Source organism: Callospermophilus lateralis, assembly GCF_048772815.1.
Source record: "Callospermophilus lateralis isolate mCalLat2 chromosome 5 unlocalized genomic scaffold, mCalLat2.hap1 SUPER_5_unloc_2, whole genome shotgun sequence".
NCBI classification, from domain to species: Eukaryota; Metazoa; Chordata; class Mammalia; order Rodentia; family Sciuridae; genus Callospermophilus; species Callospermophilus lateralis.
In genome coordinates this window covers 651306-671749 of record NW_027510148.1, presented here as the reverse complement: position 1 = coordinate 671749, position 20444 = coordinate 651306, and the positions used below count along the sequence as shown (strand labels likewise).

Sequence of the window (20444 nt, the reverse complement as noted above, 5' to 3'; positions counted from 1 at the left end):
ATGGGAACCTGTGAGGGGTCCAAAAGAAACCTCTCCACAATTTGATAAAGTATCAATTCCTAGGGAAGGAAAAAAAAAAAAAGAGAGAGAGAGAGAGAGAGATACAGTGAAGTTCCAGGTGACTGTTCTCTCCTTTCATCATATGGGAAATTCACAAAAAAAAAAAAAAAAAAAAAAATGCTGTGAACTTGGAAGGGGAGTCAGATCTGTAAATATGAGAAAAGGACAGGAATATTAAGAATGTACCAAAAGCCCTGGTAGGGCATAGGAGGGGAAAAGGAGCGTGACTCCTTGAGAAGAAGAAATACAGACCCCTCAGACCAGCATCTTCTACCCAGGAGCCCCACACCTAAGGCAGGATCCCCTGAGACCCACTGCCATCACTTCACACTGAGAACCTAGGGCTGGGGTCCAGCTGGGCAGAGAGGGTTCTGCCAAAGTGGCTACAGACCAGGCAGCACACTGGGAACCCACCTGCACCAGCCCACACCATGACCATCAAGGGCTGAGCTAAAGCAGCATATGACTCAGGTACTCTTGGGTGACTATAGAGCTGACAGTGGGAGGCCAGAGGCCAGCCACAGCTGGTTCATCACTTGTAACAAGCATACCTCCCACCTGACCAGACCTGCCCCACATACTCACCATTTTCCGCCTTCTGGGGAGACCTGACATCCTTTCTGTGGACCTCATAGCACCTGCAGGTCACAGGGAGACAAATGTGAGCCAGAGCCACTTGGGCCTCACACAGCAGAGGAGACACAGTCCTGGAGATGGATTCTGAGCTCCACAGGGTGAGAGATACTGGCCTCTGAGGCTGTGGAAGACCACCCCCTCCTACCAGCTGCCTGCTGACTGCCAGGGCTCCACAAGACCCCTCTCTCACCCCAAATATGCACACTCTGGGGCCCTGACTGACAGGAGATGCATCACGCTCCTGAATACATAGGCCAGGAAGACAAGGTATTGGCAAAAGCCCTTTTCAGGCAGAACTTCCTCCCTGCAAGGGGACCTGCCCCAGCAGGGGGACATTTCCATTTATGCAGAGCTGAGCCTGGCTTTCCAAAGCAGGCCCTGTAGGCTAGGAAGTTCTTCTGGGCACAGAGTCCCAGGCATATGTGAGGAATTACAGCCTTGGTTCCAAGGCAGCCTGACCTGACCTCAGAGAAGGTGTGTGCCACCTGGTCAAGCCTGACTAGGAAGGAGGAAGCCAGGTGTAAATCACTTGGGAAGAGGCCAGGGCTTCATGGGCAAGGCCTGCTCATACTTTTACTCTGTCAACTAATTTTCAGACAGAAAAACATAAAGACAATCAGGAAGTACAAGTATTAAGTGCATGAAAAACTAATTACATGACAATAATAAAAAAAAAAAAAAAAAGAAAAAGAAAAAGAAAGAAAAAACTCAGTGAAAGCAAAAGAAAACACTTGAGCCAGCTCAGGTGAGGAGCCTGCCTCACTCACAGTTCAGAATGAATACCCACACACAGTGGGGTAAACACATTCCCATGTTGGCAGCCACACTCTGACTGCTGAAATTTGGCCCAAGGGGACTCATTCCCTGTGTCCAGGAGGGGACACCTAAGGATTTATCTCTTAAAATGCACCCTGCCCCCTGTCCTGTAGGTTTTCTTTTTAAGATAAATTCAAAAGAAGAGAGTGATACACTCACATTTATTATAAAGGGGTTTCTTCCATCAAACTGCAATAGGGTGCAAGAAGGCTACCCTACCTCAGGGCAGATGTCTGCAGTCTTTACAAGAAAAAAAGAATTCAAGTGCAGAGAATAATAAAAGTAAAAGATATAACATCAAAAGTAAATTCAAAATGAGAAAATGACTGAAAACCATTTCAAAGAACATGGATATAAACTGAAATTTGCTCATGCTAATGGTATTCAGTGAAAAGCAATATATAGTCACATGGAAGTATAAAAGGATAGACAGGTAAGAGGGTAAACACACAAGGATGAACAGTGAGAGAGCTGCTCCACATACTACAGTGCAGTTTATCCATAATCAATAATCTGAGAATTTCCCTATGTGTACAAAATTATAAAGGGTACACACTTGGGGACCAAATTTAAAAAATACAATGAAATTGTCAAAAACATAAAAATGAAACTGGAAACAAGTGAGGTTCCTGAAGCAGGAACAGGGAAGGAAACTGGGAGACCCAAAGACTCAGACAGCACAGGAGTCTAACCAACTGAGGCAGAGAAACTACACATTGCACATTATAGAACTCCAGTGATAGAGCACTAATGGTAACATTAAAGTACTGAAAACTCAATAAGACAGAACTAAGAAAAATTCTGCTTCCTCACAGCTGGTTAAACTAGAAGGAAAGACAGAATTAGCACTGCACTCACCTCCAGGCAGAGGTGGGAGAGAGCAGGGAGAGAGGCAGCCTGCCCAGGGCCAACCCATCCCTATTTGGACAGGAATATATGGGTGAATTGATTCATATCAAATTGAGCATTAAAAAATTGTTTCAAAAACTCTGTTCTTTGTTACATCAAATTACTGTATCCAAATAAATGTTAATCCATAATATAAAAATCTTCCATTAAAGAAGGAATGAAATTCTTGGGCGGGTGAGGTGATACATGCCTGTTATCCCACTGGCTTGTGATCGGGAGGCAGAAGGATCATGAGATCAAAGCCAGGCTCACAACAGGGAGGCATAAGCAATGCTGTGAGACAATGGCTATTTAAAAAAGAAAAAAAAAATTACACAAAAAGGGCCAGGATGAGGCTCATTGGTTGAGTGCCCCTGAGTTCAATCCCCACTATCAAAGGAAAAAAAGAAAGAAAGAAAAATGAACTTGCTACATTCTTGGGACAAACTAGAATTGTACGGCAGCAAGACTTGATAAAGGAAGCAACAGAAACCAGCTCAGGGAAGCACCCTCTGATCCACAGTTCACCAGGAATCTCCGCTTGGGGACCACTCTCACAGAGGATGCAGCTCATGTGGCTTCTCCTAGGGAATGAGGAAAACATGAGCAGCTGGGACATTTGGTTCTGGAAGGTCACTGTGCTCTCCTCTCCACAGAGTGGAATGTTCCCTCCTGCAGGACCTCAGTTGTCACTGGCACCCAAGCACCCACCAGGAGGCACATGAAGGTCCTGGCCTGTGAGGCCTCTTTCCTGAAACCACTTCTGACACCACAATGTGAGTTTGATGAACACCAATCTGTTCTCCAAAATCACAAGTCACTCAAAAGTTCAATTCTGACACCACCAGTCAGCACAAACCCTAGTTCAGGGTCAGCTCAACACTGCCCCACTGTAGATGCCAGCTGCAGGGCAGGAGGGCCAGTCCTGCTGAGAGCAAAGAACTACAAACTGGGGACTCCTATCACCCCTCCTTAACTTCACTGATTTGATTTTAGCAAAGCATATCACTTAGGTTCAGTTTAAAGGACTCAACTTAGGATTGGCCAAAATAAAAAAGATATGTAAGAAAAAGAAAGTGTCGAAGAGAATTCTGCAAAATATCTTTGATTCAATAACCCCAACTCTGCATTCTGCTAGAGCAGTTACTGCACAGAAACCCCTTCCCATTATGACTCAAAAGATGTTCCCTTTTTAACCCACGGCACATACACACTGATCCTGAAAATCCCTCCCCTCTTTTTTTCCCCTCATAAGTGATGAGAGAACCAATTTTGTTTTCAGGGATCAGAAAAATACTTGTTAAGCAAAACTGACTCAAATTTCTCTCCTTGAACCAGGACCCTGAACTCCGACCCACTGACAGCAAGAGCCAATATATACCCTTCTTCCTGAGAACAGGATGACTTCTGGTGAAACATTCTGGTGAAACATACCCCTGAGAACAGGATGACTTCTGGTGAAACATTCTCTGACCTGGGATCTGACTCTCCCCTGTCCCTGCACCCTCCCCTCCAAAATACAAGAGCTCATGATTCAGTGAATCTTTATAATGAACCAATTAGTCTGCCACATGTATTGGGGAAACATACTCACTTTCTGCAACCACAATGGAACAAAACCTTTCCTATTTCTTTTCCCAGGTAGCATTTCCAAAGCCAAGTTGTAGAATTCTATTTTAAACCCCTCTCCCACCCCTGCTCCCCCCAGAAGAACACATCTGAAAGGAGAAAAAGGTACATAAGAATTTTTAACTAGACAGGTGCAGTAGTGCAGGCCTACAATCCCAGTGACTACAGAGGATGACACAGAACAAACACCAGTTCAAAACCAGCCTCAGCAAGTTAGCAAAGCCCTCACTAAGTTAGTGAGGTTGAATTTTTGTAATGAAGAAACACACTTCTGGACTGGGGATCTATCTCATTTGATAGAGTGCCTTCCTTGAATGCTCAAACCCATGGACTCAATCCCCAGCGCACACATACATACATACACACACACACACACACAAAAAAAAAAAAAAAAAGAAGAAGAGGAGGAGGAGGAGGAGGAGGGCTGGGGTTGTGGCTCAGTGATAGAGCATTCAACTAGCATGTTCAAGGCCCTGGGTTCAATCCTCAGCACCACATATAAATTAATGCAATAAAGGTATTGTGTCCAACTACAACTGAAAAACAAATATTAAAAGAAAAAAAAAAAAAGAAGAAACCAAGTTCTCTACCACACTGTCTTCTGTGAATACATTCATATCTGCAGCCACACTGAAACAGGTTTTCCCTTTTTCTATTTCCAGGTAGCATTCCCAAAGCAAAGGCCTGGAATTATATTTTAAATTAGCAACACCCCCCACCCTGCAAAAAAGGCATCTGAGAGACTCAGTAAACTCACTCTGGGGAACAAAACCAGTACATAAGAATTTTTAACTATGGAAATATAAGACCAAGTATTTCTTTTCTGTTTCTAGCCTTCTTTCTCTACTGAATTATATCTCTATCTTACTCTTTAGGAATATTTTCTGATCAGCTCTACTAATAAACTACATTATACAATTAATAAAAAAACTGACACTAAAATACCTGAGCCAGTCTTTCCAAGACAACAAATCCAGGCAGCTGCAGAACCACTGGACACTGATCTGTCAGACTCCAGCTTCAGGTCAGGCCATCTGTCACCAGGCACAACTTCCCACCCGCCTCCTGCTGCTGAAGAGCTTTGTAGGGTTTTGCTCCACCTTGCTAGGGTTAGTTTCCCCTGCTCTTTAGGATAACTGTTCTTCCTTCAAAGCTCTGAATGCATCCTGAGGGCAGGAACCATGTGTGTCATGTTCCCTCAACACCAGCATCTCACTGCCTGACCTGAGTATCTCCAGCTGCTCCGCTGAGAGGCTGCTTCCTATACCTCAGGCTGTCCTCTAGGAGGAGCTGATGCAGAGCTTGAAATTACCTACACCCTTCAGGGCGCAGCACACCTGTGGGCACCCTGCTGCAGCCCCAGGAAAGGACAGATCGGCTGAGGACACAGGACCCTGTGTGGTATTGAAAAAATACGTCTGCCCAAAGACTCTGCATAGGTGTCTGTTCCTGGGCATGATGAAGAGATGCATCAGGACCATATGAGGACTTTCTAGGTAATTCCTCTCTGCTTTCCACTCCTGAGAAAACTTTGCCCACATTAAAAAAATAATAATAAAATAAAATAAAACGTTTTTTAGAAGTGCTATTAATGAATAGATGAAACTATCAAAATTAAAACACCATCTGGTTAGGTGTGGTGGCCCATGCATGCAACTCCAGTGCCTCCGGAGGTGGAGGTAGGAGGATCCTAAGTTCAAAGCCAGCCTCAGCAACCGCAGGGCACTAAGTAACTCAATGAGATCCTGTATCTAAATAAAATACAAAATAGAGCTGGGGTCTGTAGGGGTCTGCTACCAGCCCTAGGAGCAGCAAAGTCCCAATGGGAAATGGATTTCACACCCAGCTTCCTGCACATTTAGGAGTATGTGCTGTCGGGTGCACAGGTTAATTCTGTGGAGAAAACAAGGACAGACGGGGACCCCAAGGGCCAACTGTCACTGACAGAACACACCTGAGTCTGGATTCCAAGAACAAACCCGAGTCCGGATTCCATGTCACCCTCCCCTGCTCACCGCACACTCTGGGAGCGTCAGGCTGCATGAGCTGCCTAGATAATGACCGAGAGGTCGCTAATAGGGAGCGGAAGAGGACAGGGACCTGCTGCCCTGCCCAGCCCAGCCCAGAGACAGACACCCAGGATGACTAGCCAGAGAAGACTCGGTCACCCTCTGCAGCTGAACTCGGGGACCTGCCACCCAGCCCACCCCGCGGGATCAGGGGGATAAGGTCCAAGGTCACCCGCCAGCAGGGACTCGTAACACTATGCAGCCGACTTCGTGGACCCGCCACCAAGCATTCCCCACCCCGCGGGATAAGGGGCAGGGTCCAGGCCACCCGCATTGGGGACTCCGCCCCACGCTCCGCAGCTCACAGGGACTCGCGTGGCCAAGGCAGGTGCTCACCGGGTCCGGCCAGTACTAGCCGCACATTCATCGTTTTGGGGGGCTCCAGTGACGCGCCGTACTTCCTAGGGACGTCGGGTATCCGAGCTCGGTGGGGCCCCAGGATATGCAGAGTCCCTGGGGATCCAGCGAAGTGGCAAAAGCGGAATAGAGGAAGGAGCGAGTTTGTGAGAGCCCGCCCTTCCCCTCCGTCTGCGCACCTGATTGGACAGTTCCTCCCCAGCGCCTAATTGTCCTCCTCACAGTCTTGAGTGACAGCTATTCTAACCAGTCGATGGCTGAAACACGCCAGAGTGACAGGCTCTTGGCCCAGCCCTTTTCAGGCAGGGCTTCCTTGGCGAGAGGGTACCTGAGCCTGGCGGGAAACGTTTGTATTCATACTGTTGAGGAAGGCAACATCTAAAGAGGACCAACGAATGTCAGCCGTATGTACAAATAACTGTGCTGTTCAAGATTGGGAGTAACTTGAGAATTTTATTACGATTTCAAATTGCATGACCTTCCTCACCTGTGTTTGTTTAGATGGCTCAGGCCCAGCTATGCAAAGGAAGACCCTGTTTAATTGAAATAAAATGTGTCATGTAATTTTAAATTTTCGGAAAGTCACCTAAAAAACGATAAAGAAACAGGTAAAATAGCTCAGGCATACCTCAGTGGTAGAGTGATTGTCTAGCAAAAAAAAAAAAAAAAAAAAAAAAACCTCAAAACAAGAGAGTCAGTTACAGGTGAAATTGGTTGTGAGTTCTTTAATGTAATATACATAAAATATCATTGTTTTTCTATGCAACCGATGCAGTGAGGTATTACTGTATGTGCATGGCCCACAATCAAGCAAACCTCAGGTCACCAACTTTCCTTTATTCTTCAGGGAAGTCAATCCATCAGGCATAGGAGGGTTCATTTTCTGGGTATGGAAATATATTACCCCCCACCCCACCATGATACAGGAGTTTGGAGACTGTAGACATGCAGTTTGGATGGTCAGGAACCTAGTACTGCAAGTTAAAATTTTAACTCAGGAAGGCAGCTGTAAAAAGTTTTAAACTTATTGTCACTGGGAAAAGCTCACAACTAGGTGTTCCCTGCTTATCTCTGGGACCCATTGTTACCTAGAGCCTCACTATTTGCTTTTCTCCTTCCAGGAATCATCTGCTATGGGAAAGGGTAAAAAATTCAGGACCCAGCCTTTCAGTGTTTGCCTCCCTCCTTCAGGACTCACTGTGGTTGTGAGAAACTGATATGACTCCATTTTTTGAGAAACCAGCTTCTACCTCAAGGCCTGTCCAGAGGGAGGGGGCATGACCTTTTTCCTTGGAATAACCCATAGAGCCTCCTGGGCACATACCCACACTGCTGAATTGTTCGTAAATAACAGGAGAGATCTGTAGCACTACGTGTCCCTGACTCAGTTATGCTAGGTAACGACCCATAGCAACCCCCTAGCAACCACCAATCAGCATGAGACAGGAAAAATACCTGAAATGTCAGGTGACCCTCCCAGTAGTTTTGCAGATTGATAACAGGATTAGGCAACCCTGCAGTTTAGCATATACACCCTTGCAACCCCTCACGGCCTACACCAATCAGTTCAAATGTATCCACCACTTGAACTAACCAATCACCCTTACCCAACTTGTTCCCGCCAGTGAATGTGTTAATCAATGTTAAGAGTTGTTGTTTGTTTTTCCCACAGTATGAAATGATTTGCTGTGTGATGTTGTGACACATAGAGTATCCCCCCAAAACCTATAAAGCCTCACTGAACCAAGGGCCAGGACTCACTCCTCAGGACCCCTGCATCGGAAATGGTTGTGAGTCCAGGCTTGAGCTTGCAATAAAGACTCTTGTGTGATTGCATCGAATTTGGCTTCTGGAGGTCTATCGTGGTCCCACGAATCTGGCATTTCAGTTGGGCAGGGATAAATGTTTGCTTTTGTTAGATATGCTGGGGAAGAACCCAAAAAGGGATGAAATTTTACTTTTTCCCTCAGTGTCCATTGTTAATGTATGGTTAATTTACCCTCCCTCCTCTCAAACCACACTGTCTTTTCATTTTTCTTGGTGAGCTGTCTTATAGGAATGTCATTTTCCATAAACCTTCAATTACTATTAATTAACTACTTGTCTTTATGGTACTATTTCTTTAAAATTTATGGTGTTCTCTCAGTAGCTCACTGCAGACCAGCCACATTCCATGTGGTCAGGAGTCCAACCTAATCTTTGTGGTTGCCACATAACAGGTGCATCTCTGAGGTTTGTGACCCCCCTGATGTCTGTCAGCAACATTCACCCACTTTTATGATACAATGAGGATACATCTCTTCCCTGCTAGTAGCTCTCCTGCTTTCCAAACAACAGAGCCCCAGGAGAGAACTGGAGCTGCAGGCAAAAAATCTCCACAGGTTGACCACACCTCCCCACCTGTTGCTTGGTGATGGACCATCTCCTTCCAGAAATCAGATAACAAAACAACAACAATAAAAGTAATAATAATAATAATTTTTTTAAAAAAGTGAGGAGAACCCTAAGTCTTCAGCTGTGTCTACAGGTCACCTCCACTGTTTAGATGTGCAGGTAGCAGATTAAAGATAAACTTCTGACGAATATGCAGTATAAGTCCAAGGCCATTTCCCCCCATGTGCAGCTGTTTTCTCACCCACCTTGTCTGGGGTAAAATTGAAGCTTCTGTCATTGAAAAGTCCAAGCCTCAGCTAGAGGGAAGGAGTACATAAGGAATGCCTGGTTGACCTCCAACCCTAACCACAATACAATAAGCCCCCTATTCACACTCCTGTCCCAACCTAATGAATCAGCCTATAAAATCCACCCTTGCTTTAGGCCATTACTACCCCCCCAAAATGAGTCATATCAGGTGTCTGACCTATTGACTCCAACCACAGGTAATAAAGCAGAGCTTGGTAATCTGAGCCTTGCTTCCTGGCTCCCACTCTCACTCATGCACGATTTTCACTTGTACTTACTTTGTAGTTGGACCTTGACTCTAATCTTCAAGCTGTGACTGTTTTCTCTTCACATGTGTGGACTGCTCTGTGACTACCAATCACATGTACAGATGTTCATATGCATACCTGTGTAATTCAACACCATCTAATAGGAAACCCAACCTTGAACAAGAAGAGGATAACTCAGTGCCTGTTGGCTTCCTGTTGTTGGCCAGTAACTCCCAGTGAATGTGTTGTTGAACCCTGGCCTCCCATCTGCACTGGGTCTATGTGTCAGGTGGCTCTGACTGCAGAACAAATCACTCCACAACTTACCAGCTCGTGGGTGAGCTGGTCAGCAATCTGGGCACATCGGGGCCCATGCAGACATGTGTTCTACATGTTGACCAGGCAGCTCTGCTTCTGGAGGGAACTGGCTGTTGGCTGGGGCACCTTGGTTCTCCTCCCCATGGTATCTCCTTTTCCATCAGCAACACAGTCTTTGCTCTCATGGAAAAAGAGGGTTCAACTAGGAAGACAAGAAGCACTCAAGACCTTTGGATGCAAGATGCACAATGATACACTATCATATTTGTTGTATTCTGTTGGATGCAGTAAATAAGGAATAACATGATCTTAACACTGTTGAGTTTTGTTGTGCTTGAATATTAGCTACTTCCCATTTATTTAGCTCTTTCTCAATTACTTTCAACTTTCTTTCTTACCTTTCGGGTCAATAGGTCTTAACCTTCTTCTGTTGTAAGATTTATTTCCAAGTATTTTTTTTCATACAATTTTGAATAGAACTGCTTCTTGTTTTCATTTTGAGATTGTTCATTTCCAGTGTAAAAATCTTCTGTTTCTGTGTGTATTTCTCTTGTCATCTGCAACATTGCTGAGCTAATTGAGTTTGGTGTTGTGTGTGCTCATGTTTATGTGAATGCCTTAGAAATTTTCACATATGCTTCCAATATAGCTTCTCATTAGTTTCTCTTTGTTATTCAATATCCAAACAGTTAAATGTGAAATACAAATAGCAAACTCAGAACACTTTTTGGGGGGAGAGGTACCAGGTATTAAACTCTGGGGCACTGGACCACTGAGCCACATTCCCAGCCCTATTTTAAATGCTATTTAGAGACAGGGTTTCACTGAGTTGCTTAGTGCCTTGCTTTAGCTGAGGCTGCCTTTGAACTCTTGTATTGTTTGAATTTATATGGCTCCTTTCCACTCTCTTCAGTCTCATATGCTTTCTTTCCAGAGTAAAATATGGTGTGCCCATTAAGGAATGAATAACATGTGAAGAAATGTCACATATACGTCATTTATATGAATTTATACTAATAAGTATTTTCTTTTTACAGATTTAAAATTTGGAATTTTACTGAAGATTTCTCACTGACTTCCTTTTTTTTAATACTTTGTATAGTTGTAGATGGACAGCATGCCTTTATTTTATTTGTTTATTTTTATGTGGTGCTGAGGATTGAACCCAGTGCCTCACGCATGCGAGTCAAGCGCTCTGCCATTGAGCTACAGCCCCAAAGCCCCAAGCCCTGACTTCCTTTTTAATTGTACAATTCCTCTACTACATGACTGCTATTAAAAATAACAAGGACATTATCGTGTTTTTCTTATTAATAATTTTTCTTTAACTAATAGGTCTTGGGTTTACATACTATCAATATGAGCAAAAATTTAAGGGCTCTTTTTTTTTTTTTTATTTGGTACCAGGGATTGAACTCAGGGACACTCGACCACTGAACCATATCCTCAGCCCTTCTTGTATTTTCTTTAGAGACAGGGTTTCACTGAGTTGCTTTCCACCTCACTTTTGCTGAAGTTGGCTTTGAATTTGTTATTCTCCTGCCTCAGTCTCCTGAGCCAATGAGATTATTTGCATGTGCCATGCTGCCCAGCCTAGGTTTGTAATATGTGTAAATTAATAAAAAGCAAATATATTTATTAATTTGTAACATGGCTTCCCAATAGCTATTATTAAAACAGTGATATTTGGACTGGGGTTGTAGCTCAGTTGTAGAGCACTTGTCTCACATGTAACACACTAGATTCAATACTGAGTATGACATAAAAATAAATGAACAAGCAGGCTGTGTTTGTGGTTCAGTGGTAGAGCATTGGCCTAGCATGTGTGAGGCACTGGGTTTGATTCTCAGCAACGCATATAAATAAATGAATAAAATAAAGGTTTATCAACATCTAAACAACATATTAAAAAATAAATGAATTAATATGTTGTGTCCATTGACAAGTAAAAATATATTTTAAAAACACAGTTATATTTGTGAATGTAGTTACTTAGCAATGTTTAAAATTCAATTATTTTGTAAGCTCTGGAACATCTGTGTTGTATGATGTATATGACACTCATGAAAAATACAAAGAATAAATATATTTAAAGTTCTGATTATTTGTTTTATATGTCTTACAATTTACATGAAAAGGATATGTAGGTTAATGATAAAAATGTTTGTATACTCTCCTCAAGGTCCAGGGTTCAATTGAAATGGCTCACACCCCCCCCAAAAAAAATCCATATCATGCTATGATTCCCTGAAGGGTCACTCCATGCTGAATGACTACAAATTACCTTTGATTTCTCCCAGAATTTTTGTTCTCCTCATCAATGTTCTGGTATTTGCATTTGCAGCCTAAAAGGCAGATCCAGTAAAATCATTTGAATTACAATGAGTTACAAAAATCCTACTGTACTTCTATTGTACTGTGTTATGGTCTGATTCAAATCAATACAAGTAATAGGTTATAGGTTATAGATTAGGAAATATAGATTAATGAAAGAATATGAATAAGAAAATTATAAGATTATAACAGGATTATAAGTTATAAAATTAGTAATGTTAAGTTACCTTAGTTTGCCCTAGTTATAAGATAGAAGAAGTAACAGTAAGATAAAAGAAGTACTACATCTTTATAGTTTCTCTGTGAAACTATTTTATGAACTATTTTAAAGATGATAAAAATGTGTATTTTTGCACTTTGTGCACCCACTTACACTTTGTATGCCTGCAACTATAAAGTCCCCAAGATGTGGTTCTGCTGTGTTCTCAGCCCCTGTACTCTGCGTGCTTGCAATTTGCAAAATTCCATATGATGTAGTTTTCTTCTGTAAATATTGGAACCACAGACAGCCTGGCATGTTTCTCTCAGAGAGCTACTTAGGCTATGTCAGAAACATCCCTGGCCAGGATAAGACAGGTCAAATAAAAATTCTTTAATTTGTTTCAAATTCTGACTTTGTGTGTTTTCTTAGTATATACACTGGATCATGTCTCCTTTGTTTACTATACTATTTCATTTACATATCTCAAATCTAAGACCTCACAATAATTAAAAGCAAAGGCCCACATGTTCTCTATTGGATTAAGTAAAGAAATCATGGAGACTTCTTACATCATATTTCTGTGGAGATTCTTGTTGAATGGATCCAACAAAGCCCACTTCTCCTGGGTGAAGTTCACAGCCACATTCTCAAAGGCAACTGAGTTATAAAATATCCTACAAATGTGTAGTTGAGGGCTGGTGAGATTAGCAGTACTTGGAATCTGCACTTACCATGACAGTGTTCACATGATTCTGTACTCTCCAAATACTTATTCTGTGATTTGGTCACCAAAAATCAGAATCCATCTGGACTCATTTCCTCAAATGCAGACATTCCTACACTAGGATTAAGTTATGCAGAAAAGCAGTAGCAGAGCAAGAATAGCCTTGTCACAGAAGAGTTTTGGGAGAAAGATATTATCTTGGGCCATCGTAATTTCCCTTTGCAGTCTGAACCTCAAACACGCATCTAAAAACAAATTCCAACCACCTGCTTGCTAAGAAGGGACTTCTTCTCATTAGGACTCCTGAACTCATATATCTTTAGAAATGTCTGCACACAAAGTTGGAACTTTGCTGATACATGGGAAATCTGGATTTGGATAGATTATACCTCCCTAATGGTGAACGTGGCTCATTATTCCTAATGAATTTATATAAGCCAGATAGTATTTCCTGGATTTCTTTTTTCCTTTCCAAACTCTACCATCTTGTCGCACTCTTACACCAGTGCTGAGGACATGAGCAGTTTCCCCACTAGCCCATGCTTCAGGCAGAGTCTCTAACCAGCTGCCCAGAAGATCATATTTCAGAGAAGTTGTCACTATTTGTAGAAATCATCTCAAACTATTTGATTAGTAATAAACAAAAACATTTCAAAGGTAGCAATTGGTTTACTCCAGATAACATTTTGCCAAGTAGTAAATAAGAGTAATGATCAATAAACAGAACAACATGAAGGTGTCTTTTAACTAAAGTTAAAGCAGTGTGGGATAAGAGAAAACATAGCATGGATTTAGAAACAACTAATATCAACAAGATGACACCTTCCAAGGGACACCCCTAGAAAGTTTCATAAATCTCCAAAACACATTCTGTTAATCTAGTCTACAGAAACCACTTTTCCAATGCTAATGGGAAAACAAATGTTAACAACTGCCAGTCTTCTGAGCAGACTGCAGTCTGGCTTTGGCTAGGCAAGCACATTACACTGAGCTGCAGCTATACCTTTCAGTGAGCTACACACTTTTTATATTTATATTTTGAAATCTCACTACGTTGTCCAGGTGGCCTCAGCCCTTTGAGGAACTGAGATAACAAGTGAGTGCCACCATGCCCAATGGCAAATTATCTACTGAAGAAAAAAGAGTAACAAAGAGCAACAAATTCAAATACACTAAAATTAAGGAAACTAATAAATGAACTCAGCAATGATGCAGAGCAAAAAACTCAATCTGCAAAACTAAGGTGCATTAATATACACTAATAATGAGTAATCTGAAAATGAAAGAAAAAAATACTATGAATAGAAGTTGGGAAATAACTTAGCCAAGAAGATTAAAGGCTTATACACCTAGAACTATAAAATGATCCTGAAAGAAATGAAAGTATATACAAATAAATGGAAAGACAGCTAGTATTCACATTTCCAATGACATAATATAATCAAAACTATCCAAAACTTACCTACAAAGTTAATGGAATCCTATCAAAAATCCCAATGATATTTTCATGCAAAATAAAGGAAAAAAGTATCAATCTAAAACTGATATAGGCAATCTCCAATAACTCTGTGCTATGACCTGCATAGACCTTAATTCAAAAACCAGTGAGGGATGATGAAGGATTAGGAAAGACACACATTTAGAGAGAAATCTGGCATCAGGTGAAGCACTCATCTCTAATGGAGAAGAAGTGACCTGCAGCAGGCATAACACATGTATTATATAGTGTCTCATAATCAGGAAGTTAAAGACTGTAGAGGCATTGTTCTTTGTGCATTAAAAATTTACAAGACTAGAAACATTCTTGTAGCTATTCTACTGTTATAAACCTAGGGGTATCCTGTTACACCCAGGAAGCCCTTTGCCAGAGTTTCTGATAAGTGTGCAGGTGTAGAGGTCACAGCATGGGTAAAACATTGTGACTTTGTCATACTCAGAATTCTCTATTGCTGGGAGGTGGTGTGTGATCTCAAGGTCAAGACTGATGTGACTCTGTGTCTCTTCTCAGAGCCTCTTCAGGCAGGGTGTCACCAGAGCAACTGGGCAACTTGACTTTTACACAGAAATTTCCCAGGGCAAGTGGATCACATATATGAGGCCATCAGAGAACCTGATACATGTCACCTCTTTCCACATCTCCCCGTTTTTTATTTTTAAGCACAAATGATTTGTTATTATTTGGAGCTGTCAGATTTCTCCACAGAAGATCCTATTGTTATAACACAAATGAAAATTAGTAGCAAACACACAATTCCAAGAATGCCATATTGTATGTTTTAACATATTCCAAAGATTAAAACCATTGAAGTCATCAAGTATTCCTTTAACAAGCCATGTGGATTACTAAGATCATTTCGGATCCCCTGAATCTGCTGAATGTGGTGATAGAACACAATAAGGCTGGACTATCATATTTTTTTTCTGCCAAATGCCCATTAGATGGCTTTTAAGTTTTTCCTAATCCCCACACTCAAAAAATAAAGTGGACTCATTACATAAAGGACATCCTTGCTATAAATTTTTAATAAATTCTGAAAGACACATCAAGTGTCATGACTTGTGTACACCTTCAATGTGCATATGCCAGCAGTTTTGACTCTTACTACCTCCTGCCCATTGAGGAACAATCCAACATTCTACATCCAGGAAAAACTCTTATTGTACCACACAACAGTCTTATTTAAAAAAATTGTATTTAACAATTTCAATTTTCCCAACAAAAGCACACTCAAAGTTAATTCTTCTCCACCTCTTGCCTACTATGGTTTCCCTCCTGCTTTCCTTTTCTGTTTTCCTCTCTTATGTTTTAGGTTAAGAATTTTCATCAAACACTGTTAATGTTTAGCTACGTGTTCCCAAAAGCTCATATGTGAGAAAATGTAAGAAAGTTGGGTGAAATGATTGAGTTATGAGAGCCATAATCCAAGCAGAGTATCGACCCACTTGAGTGGATGAACTCTTGGTGACTGCATGCATGTGGGGTGTGGCTGCGGGAGCTGGAGGGGGGGGGCATTCCTGCAGGATTTACATTTATTTTTGGTTAGCAGAGCTCTATTTCTGCTTTCTGGTTGCCACGTCTGGAGCTGCTTTCTTTCGTCATCCATTCTGCTAGATGTTCTACTTCACCTTGGTCCCAGGGCAATGGACAGGACATCTATAAACTGAGACCTCTGAAACCTGCCTGGGACAAACAGTTCCCCCTCCACATTGTTTTTGACAGGTCATTTAGTCACAGCTGACAAAAAACTGACTAAAACAAGGCCCAATCAACCATGCTGGCCCCAGGCCAATGCACCCTATAGCCACCCATAAGCTTCTCATGTCTTAACCTCTTGTGTTTTGCCTTCCTTTACATCTTTTCCAAGATGCAAGAAGTTCAGTTTTTTTTGGTACTGAGGATTGAACCCACGGGTGCCTAAATATTGAACCACATCCCCAGGCCTTTTTTTCTTTTCTTTTCTTTTCTCTTTTTTATGTTTTTTTGAGTTTTTATTTTGGGACAGGATCTTGTTGAATTGATAGCTGCACCCCTGGTGTTGGAGTGACTGGAGAGCTGAGGCTGCCCAGCACCATCCTGTAGAGCAGCCCTGCTGAATGCAGCAGGCAGGGGCTCCTCTCCTGCTCCCTGCCCAGGTGAGTGTGTGGGGAGCCACTGGGCTGGGTGGGAGGGCAATGCTGAAGCTCTGCCCCTCATCTGTTAATGGGGGCCACTTCTCTGCCCAGTTACTTCTGGGAGACCATCACCCTCCCCTGTAGCCCAGGGCCACAGACAGCTGGGTCCAGCGTCACCACTTCCCCAAACCTCCAGGCCTAACAGATCACTGGCTCTGGGATGGGGAGCCCTGCTAGATTCTCAGCCTCCCTTGTTGGAGACAGGATGCCCGCACCAGCGCAGGGCCCAAGCTGAGCATGGAGCCTGTTCTTCCTTTGCTCTGGGGAGCAGCAGCCACTTCCACAGGGACACAGCCTGCTGAGTGACACACACACCCTGGCTCAGCCTCACCCTTTCCTCCTAGGACCCTCCTGCCTTCTTATCAGGGGTTGTGTGTAGCCCTGGGGCTCAGGAGGCTGATCACCACCACCACTGGGAAAAGGCCAACACCCTACTCCTGAGTTTAGTTTCTTTTTTTTAGGTTTATGCTAAAAATGTGATGTTAAAGTCAGTGCAAAAATATGTCACCAATTGTACAAATTAAAGGACAAGGTGACCACACACACACACACACACACACACACACAAGTGTGTCTGAATTCATGTCAGCCAGTGGTCAATTGCCACACAAAATATTTGATAAAATAATGATACAAAACCACTATGATTTTATATGAAAATATTAACATACCATCAAAATTTAAAGAAAACTCAAAGCCCATAGACATCATAGCTCTTTTATTACACCACTAGCTACTAAAGGTGAAAAGTCACATTTCTTTTTTCTTTCTGATTTCACAGCCCCTTGCTCTGTCTCCAGCTGAGCAGTTACAACTTAGTGACTCCCAGGAACACCCTTCCCTTGGGTCCTGTCTCAATTTTGGAATCTACCTGGAGTTTCTTCAGGTAGAAATAAAACAATGTTAGAAAAGGGAAATTACATATCTCTTCCATTGACCTTTGAGAAAATTCTGAAACAAAACAGAGCACATAAGCATTAAAAAAAAGTGGCTAAATTATGAAATATGTGTCTGAGGTGAGAACAGCTAAGAAGCTAAGAAGCTCCAGCTCTGGCACACTCTCCAGGATCTGGGGCCACACCAGCTTCAGGGCTCACCTTGCACGTGGCTGAGTTTGCTACAACCTCAATCACACTTAAGGGATTCTTCAGGTAAACTGACCACGAGGGCATCAGTGCACCAGGAGTAAACAGCCAGGACACAACCCTGAGCTCTCTGGAACAGCATCCCCTCCACATCCAGGGTCTGGGAAGCCATGAGAGATCCAGGTCTATGAGACACCTGCACTGGGGTTCAGCACCAGACCCCACCCAGAGACTTTGTGCTCCATTCTCAACAGGCATTACCCAGGCAACCCCAGGGCTCAGGTGTGTCAGAGGCAGATTCAGGAGACAGCTGATCTGGTGGGAAAGACACCTTGACAGCAGAGCAAGATGGCTGGGAGTCAAGCACTCAAAGCCCAAAGGCATCACAGCTCTTTTATTGCACCATTAGCTGCTGAAGGTGAAAAGTCACATTTCTTTTTTCTTTCTGATTTCATAGCCCCTTGCTCTGTCTCCAGCTGAGCAGTTATACTTCAGTGACTCCCAGGAATGCCTTTTCCTTGGGTCCTGTCTCATTGTTGGAATCTACCTGGAGTTTTTTCATGGTCACTACTGGAATCATATCTTCTATTGACAGAGGAGCCTTTAGAGACACAGTAGGAAGTCGTTAGCTGCAAGGAGGACACACTGTCCACACCTCCCCCTGCTCCTCCCCTGGCTTCTCAGAACTCACCTGGGCTCTGTGTGGTCAGAGATTCAGCAGTCAAGGCTCACATCTGCAAAACCTCACAACTCAAGGTGTCACTCCCACATGCCTAGGATCATTGCAGCCCTCAGAGCCAGTCCTGTGAGCTGTGAGCTGCAGCTGCAATGGACACACTGTGTTCATGACTCCAAGGAAGGGACCCAGGCTAGGCACAGACCTCTGCCCACCAGACAGTTCTGAGAGGGTGGGAGTTTCCTCTGCATGGGAACAGCACTTTTTTTGTTCACTTTTTGGGAGCCTGGACTGAGTTTAGTGTGGGGAAGGACTGGGATGGTTACTTTGCTTCATGGTAATTAATGGAAATTCAGCAGCATATCTGGCTCATGTCCATCACTCTGGGGAGGGCTCCTCTGGAGATGACACTTAAGAAAGAAGGGGCCTCTCTTTCTCTGGTTTCTTACAGGTATTTATCAATAGCCTGCATGTGCAGAATGCTTTTTTTTTCCAAGAAGCAATTTAGCTGCAGCTCTGCCTTGAAAGACCCTCCGATTCCCTGTCCAAGAAAGACGCACGAGGCACTGGCTGCAAAGGCAGGAGGTTTATTCAGACACAGACGTGTGAGCTGGCACACCGGGCTTTGGGGTACAGGTCTTTTATAGGGTAAAGGGGCAGGTTTCACGCGCGCGGTAAGCAACAGGTTTCTTATTGGCTATTTTGAACCCAGCATATAGGTTACCTGAAGGGTAAAGTTATTTTTCATTTTATGTTCCTGGAAAAATACCACATGACAGTTACATATGAGCATTCTGGTTTTTCTGTTCCTGCTTATTAGCCCCTGTTTATTCAGGCATGCCCTGGAATCTGTTTTTCTGCTCTTTCCCAACCATCCTGTTTTTCCCTTTTAATCAGTTACACTTAACTGATTTCAAAAACACTTCTGGTGCCTGCGCAGGTTTGTGACATGCCCTGGTTATTCTGTAACTAGGCCTCGGGTTACAGGGTCTTTCAGCCTGACCTAAGTGGACAGGATATATCACATTCCTTAGCAAACTACCTGTTCACTGCAGGAGAAATGCAGGCCCAAAATAATGTTGATAAGAGGAGCCCAAGTTACCCTGAAGGAAGTGAATTCTGTGACCAGATCCCCACACTCTGGGAGATGAGGCCAATTCCTCCCAAACTGCTGATCTGACCTGCAACCCCTGCTTCTGCCAGTGGCCCTAAGAGGAGGAGCAGGAAGCAAGCTCCAGCCTCCAGGCTTCAAGGGAGACTTGCACAAGTGCTCACAACAGACACAGGGCTGCCCCTGATCCCTGTGCCTAGGAAGGGACACAGTGTCCAGGCACCAACAACCTGGGCTGGGGCAGGGCATGCTGTGCTCATCTCCTCCTCTTAGCACAGGGAACCCTCCTGCCCTCCCAGGCCAGGTGTCCTGCTGTCTTCCTGCTGCTCCTAGAAATCCTCCCTCTGCAGCCCAAGGCCAGGGGCTGCCTGCAGGTGCCCTCATTTACATGTTAATCCCACACAGCGGGGTCCCCTTCTATGCCCCTTGGATCCAGAGGAAAAGAATTTCCAGGGCAGTGTGGCCATGAGAAGGGAGCTACAGATCTGGGCCAACAGGAGGCATTTCCCAGTCCACTGGTCTCAGCTTGTGCTGACCCCTGCAGACCATCAGGTGCTAATTACTATAATGTATTGCCCAGGAATTGGCAATGCAAAGGGAAAATCAAACCTGAGTCCACTTATATTTACATTTACCTGAAACACTCACATTCCTTTGTTCAGTCCTTCAGAAGAGCCCAGGATGTGCTTCCCTAGGGAGGCTGGAAAGGGATACTGGGGAGTGTCCTGTCACAGGCTGAAGTCACCCTCCCTCCTACACAGAGCCTGCCTTTCCTTTGCACCTCCCAGGCAGGAGGCCATGTCCCACCATGACCCTCAACCCCTGAAGGAGGCCTCTCTCCTCTGCTGGCCACAGTGTTTCTGGCACCACACAGACACCACGGTGGGTGCCAGACATGGGAAGAAGACTGTCCACATGTGGTGACATTTCTATTTGG

The 20444-nt window shown here is 43.5% G+C and overlaps 1 protein-coding gene across 1 annotated transcript in view; it reads right to left on the bottom strand.

The window, feature by feature from the left end:
• Positions 1-20444, bottom strand: part of LOC143399557 (uncharacterized) — a 32920-nt gene that overhangs the window by 5927 nt on the left and 6549 nt on the right. Inside the window, exons 2-3 of the mRNA XM_076856289.2 lie at positions 6435-6551; positions 646-698 (exon numbers count right to left, since the gene is read on the bottom strand). Coding sequence (XP_076712404.2) covers positions 646-698; positions 6435-6551 — 170 coding nt within the window. The remainder of the gene's footprint in view (positions 1-645; positions 699-6434; positions 6552-20444) is intronic.